Source organism: Apium graveolens, chromosome 11 (genome assembly GCF_009905375.1).
Source record: "Apium graveolens cultivar Ventura chromosome 11, ASM990537v1, whole genome shotgun sequence".
NCBI lineage: Eukaryota > Viridiplantae > Streptophyta > Magnoliopsida > Apiales > Apiaceae > Apium > Apium graveolens.
This window is the reverse complement of record NC_133657.1, coordinates 177,640,955-177,646,691: the sequence shown is the minus strand read 5'-3', so window position 1 is coordinate 177,646,691 and position 5,737 is coordinate 177,640,955. Positions and strand designations below refer to the sequence as shown.

Genomic DNA, 5,737 nt, shown 5'->3' with positions numbered 1-5,737 from the left:
TTGAATATGCATTCATTCTTCTAAATACTTCTTCTAGTTATTTTAGTAGCTCGAGTTTGAAAGGGAGAAGTTTATTTAAAACTGCTGGAGCTTCAGAAGATATTTAATGGGATTCTTACATGGAGACCAACATGATAGACGAGAAAACGACTCAAATAACAATGGAAAAGGAGGTGAAATGAACTAGGGTCTCGAAAATAATCTCTTTTATGGAAGAAGCGGTGGTCGTGTTGAGGAAATCTACCTTCATCTGCAGCTCAAATTTGATAAGCATGGGATAAAGCTAGGAAGCTAATGGTATGAATTGGCATGACATTTCTGTCTCAGAGGGCATACAAGACACTTTTTCATTTAAAAATTCAGAGTGAGGTTCGTATGCATAAGTGTCGTGTTTCCTATTTCTTACGCTTAGTTAGTTCATTTAAGCTTGGAAGCACGATATAAAAGCTACGTATTTAACTAAGAAGGATAAGGAGATTGAGCCAAAATTTCATGGTTGGGTGTAAGTTTGGCCCGTGGATTGATGGTTTAGGAGGTACTTATACTGAAGTGCAGCGTACCATGGAAAACTGCAACCTAAGAAGCTGCAGGCCACCATAAGAAGTTAAAACTGACTAGTAGAGGTTTAACTGGATTTTAGGCGGGCAGGCATGGTCACGGAAAGTGTCATTATGTCATAGATTGGATTCCACAACCCCAAGAAACCGTAACTAAAGGCCAAAAAGTGTTGCTAAAGGCCAAAAAAGGCTATGTCGACTCTTTTTCAGGGTTGCAATTTTAGGCGTTGCCATAGAGTTTTTTGCAACCCCGGTGACACCCTATTGCAACCCTTATTTATCCATTACAGAAACGTGTTATTGCAACACCAATGGGGTTGCAATAGGTCTTGAAAAGTGTTATAGTAGGGTTTGGGCTATCAGTAAAATATTTGTGGGCCCCATAATAGGGCCCACATGAGGGGTATCGATGCAACCTTTTTGCAACGCTTTTTAGTATTTTTTGCAACGTTTTTTAGTGTTTTTTTGTAACGCTTTTTAGTATTTTTTGCAACATCTTACACTAATTATTAGCAACACTAAAAAGACCTATTGCAACGCTTTTAAAAAAAATATGCAAGGAACTGTTTGTAAATTGGCATTCCCATAAATAAGACCATTGTCTTAAAACCAACACAATCAACCAATCTACCAACCATAACATCAATTATCCCAAATAAACACCACTACCTTCACCATCAACATATTACCATCCTTATACCACCAATTGTCTACCAACCATAAAATAAAAGCGAAAGTTTTAATAAGTTATAGTTACACACTTCAAAATATAAACATCGTAGTACTGAGAAAAATAAAGTAGAACGATAATACTTCAACTTTATAGCCAAACTGTAGATTGTAGTCATGTGGGTCTAGACTGCAATTAATGGATATGAGATAGTTTAAGGTAATCTCTTCATAAGAAGACCTTCAAGGCAACCATCTCCTTTAATCCCATCTCGACTAAAAGCATACTCTCAATGTTTCCTTCTCCAGTTAGATCACCCAAGTTTTGGGCATGGTTGCTTAGTTTTTCCTGCCTTGCAAAAGAGATGCCCTAGAATTGAACACCTACCGGGAGCCTGAGTTCCGAAGTCATAACCTTGCATTGCTGTATTATAAAGTTCATTAAAGGTGATCCAATACTTCACTCTGTCTCCGAAGGCCTTGAAACAGTTAAAAGCATAATGCTCAAAATCTTTTCTATAAGCAAAATATGAGCCTTAGTATAAATAAGTGTTTAGGTTTATATTGACTAATATATACAGGATGGAGTTTAAATCACTTACACGATATGGTCACTTAACCATCCTTCATTTCTATTTTTGAGCATCTGCGGAAGATCCCAGTGGTATAAAGTTATATAAGGCTGAATTCCTGACAGGAAGCTACATCAGACTCTTCAAAACCGCTGTATAGACTTAATAACACGAAAATTCTTTGTATAATTTACAGTGTTTACTAACTGACCTTTTTCCAGTAAAGAATCTAATAGCTTGTTGTAGTATTTTAATCCATCTGGATTTCGTTCTCCTGTTCCATCTGTATATACAAAATTGTAATGTTAAGACAGGTTATCGGCTTATCGCTAGGTATTACACCATTTCATAGCGGCAAATTTCAGCTTACTCGAAAAGATTCTTGACCATGAAATTGAGAATCTGTAAGCATCCATTCCCATGTCCTTCATCAAGTCAATGTCCTTCTGTAATGTAATTTAATATTCAGGTTATAATTTCCGTTTGGTTAGTTTGACATGAAGGAAAGTTCAACTTTAACTTAAAGTATGATATGACTAGTAGTATTATATAACGTTAGTTTTCAGCACCTAAAGCTATTCATTCTTATCTTCAAGAAGTCGGTGACATGCTCTTTGACGTCATTAGCTTTGGTATTATCCAAAAAATTCTATCTTCATACTAAAGATGTCTGTATATATTACAATTTACTGATATAATAGAGAACGATAGATTTATTATATATATCTTGAACAAAATTTAGCTTGCACTCCATCTAAAGATGGGGGCAGGATCGCTTCTTGAATTCTTATTGCATAAATGCACGTGTTTATGCACCAAAAAGATACGTACAAGATATATAATCACTAGTCATAGCAAACAAAACTGATATTTTTCATAACTGGTATTGTCTTTGTCTATATGAGAAAAATTTTATAACGATTTTGCACGCGATGTTATATATCAGATAAAATTATATATATTCATAACTTCAAACTTATATAAGAAGGGGGCACGACCATTTAAGAACACACTACTACCTTCTCTGATTCATAATGGAAGACTTACAACTCCGTAGGCACCACGTAATCCTTATAGGCAGCCGATATAGTCTTATACATAGCTGAAATTCTGATTTTAACAAGCAAGTTAAAATATAATCAATCAAACAAAAAACAACGCAAACACATGAGGATTATACTGCAGAAGGAAAAAGATATACACCATAACAAAAACAATAGTTGGCAAAAAAAATTAAAGCAACTACTTCATATCCATTCATATTAGTATGTCACTTTCCAACCATTTGTGAATGCTACATTCAGTTTCAAACAAAGCATACTAACCTAACTACAACTATTATAATCCTTTAACAGATATGCTTTCTCTAGATTAAAATGTAATTAAACTTATGTGTTTTCCTATATTATATAAGTGTAAAATATAAATATATACATCTGGAGATACTTGGAGATGAAGAAAATCTCAAGTCATGTCCCCTTGTATTACGGTTTAGATCAACAGATCACAAACCTCTTTACAAAGAAAAGACGGAGATTTAATCCCAGTGACTATTGTTGATTTAGTCTCCAGTCTAGTCTTCATTAAATAATGTGCAAATATCGAACACAAAGATTTGGCAAACTTGAGCAAAATAGAGCAGCCAGAGTAGTTGACAACTAGTAGGTATGATGATAAAGCATTTGAAGATCCTTACACTACATACATGTCAACACCTCAACAGAAGGAAATAGGGATCAAGCAGTAGTATTGAACACATCGAAAGTGGCAGAGATGACATCTGATGAGTAGATTGAGGTTCCTAACAACTGCGTCCATGTTGGCTATAAACAGATGCCACGGAGGCAGATACAAAAGGAATAAAAGTTAGTAAACAACATAAAGCAGAGTCACTCATATGTCCAACACATATTTACTTCATATGTTGCAATAAGATATCAGAAATGTAGGCTGGTGGAAAAATAACAGTTGGCAATAAAAATTAAAGCTCAGAAGCAACTGATCTTTTCCGAATATATAGCTTATATAACTTTCTAAATCTCTTTGTCCACCCATCCTTATGTTCATATTTTCCTGCTGGAATACACAACTGAAATTAGACATCTCATTGACATGTATATACATCCAATTAATAAGTGTGCTCAAGAACAATTAACACCAACTTTTATAATCATGAATTACAATATAGATGAGCAAAGAAATTATAACGCACCTTTGTTATTTTGTATCAGCAATCTTAATACTTAACCTCATATTTCTTCTTAAAAGCTGATTTAAGAACCAGCAAGCAAGCAATAAAAAGACCAGAACCAACTAATCATCCCACCACAATAGCCATTATTTTTTATGTGTTTTTTGCCCCATGCCATTCCCTTTACTACTTCCTATATCTACAAGTTTAACACCATCAGATCATTATAATCAAAATTGTCATCCACAAAGAGTTACATACATCTACTTCCACACACATATGACCTACCAAGAAAGAATCTAATTCATAAACAAACTAATAAAATGTTCCGCAAAAACTAAAACAAGTGTACACAAATTAATAAGAGATCAACATTCATAAACCATGAATATACTAAATCTAACACCAAAAGATCCCACTCCCCAATCAATCCTATTACATACCCAAACAATAAAATGTAATATCTCGAGGAGTTATAAACAAAAAATACGTAAAGGACATATAAAGCTTACCTCAACTACCAAACAAGGCGCGAAACAATAAGTCATTCATATTTCTTTAGCCTTGTACATTTTACACAAACCAGAACAAAAAGATAAAAAAACATTAAAGCAGCATAACAACGCAAAACAAGATAAAACCAAAATCGAGTTCTCTAATTTAACATCCCCAAAATCCTAATCAGCTTACGAACACCACCCCTACACCCAACATTTCAGTAGCCCCAAATTATACAAACTAGTGTCCTAAAAAACCTGAAAGACAATAAAATATTAAAGGAGCATAGACAGTAACAATGTAACAGAAACCCCAAAAAACTGAGTTCTCTAACTTAACATCCCCTAAATCCTAATTAACATATTCACTCCATCCCCACCACCAATATCTCATTAGCCCCAAATTACACAAACCAGTGTCCCGAGAAAACAAAATACAACAAAACATTTAAAGCAACATAAATAGTAACAGAAACAAGAAAACACCGAAACCGAGTTCTCGAATATAACATCACCTAAATCATAATCAGTTTACACACTGTACCACTGATACAGTGGTGACTCAGAGAGGGAGAGAGAGAGAGAGAGAGAGAGAGAGAGCCTGGAAGTGCGAAGTTGGGAGAGCATCTGAGCAGAGTATTTGAGTAAATCTTCGATATTATTTTTAGACTGCTGACTGAATCCAATTTAAATAACAATCAAATCATGGGATAATCAAATCTGATTCACTAGAGTCTGTAGAAATAAAACTGATTATTATGAAGAGAGAAAGTGTGTGTTGTATAGCTTCAAGTATATAGATAGAGATAGAGATAGAATTGTAATATCTGTTTTTAGGGTTATGAATGAGAATTGGGGGAGCTGATAAGTAGGGTTTTGAGAGGAGGGGCCTTCAATATTTTCCTCAAAGTTAGTAGGCGGTACATTTCTCGCTCACCAAATCCATGTACAACTGTTTATATTATAAAAATATATTAATTAATTTTATAACACTTGTATGCTTTTTATTAAATATATTTAATTTACTTTTTTCATAAGTTTTTATATTTTTTTATTAACTAAAAAATTAATTGTTTCTCTCACAGTTGCCACATCAGCAATATGTGACCCACTTGTAGAGACCCCAGTGACACGTTAATATAATATTAATAAAAAATTAAATATTTTTATTTATAATAGCCTTGACAACATTTTTTACTTCTTTGCTAACATAATTAAAATATGTTGTAATAGGTTAGATTAATGTTGTGT

The 5,737-nt window shown here is 33.8% G+C and overlaps 1 protein-coding gene across 3 annotated transcripts; it reads right to left on the bottom strand.

The window, feature by feature from the left end:
• Positions 1-1,146: 1,146 nt before the first annotated feature.
• LOC141698264 (putative beta-glucosidase 41) lies at positions 1,147-5,305 on the bottom strand. Of its 3 annotated transcripts, none has more exons than XM_074502934.1 (6): positions 3,504-5,305; positions 2,818-2,908; positions 2,169-2,244; positions 2,010-2,081; positions 1,829-1,916; positions 1,147-1,742 (listed from the first exon to the last, which is right to left on the bottom strand). In XM_074502934.1, the coding sequence occupies exons 3-6, from the start codon at positions 2,227-2,229 to the stop codon at positions 1,541-1,543; spliced, it is 423 nt and encodes a 140-aa protein (XP_074359035.1). In that variant the 5' UTR covers positions 2,230-2,244; positions 2,818-2,908; positions 3,504-5,305; the 3' UTR covers positions 1,147-1,540. The 3 variants fall into 3 exon arrangements, with proteins under 3 accessions (XP_074359035.1, XP_074359037.1, XP_074359036.1); XM_074502936.1 differs by having other exon boundaries at positions 1,147-1,650; XM_074502935.1 differs by having other exon boundaries at positions 1,541-1,705.
• Positions 5,306-5,737: the final 432 nt, after the last annotated feature.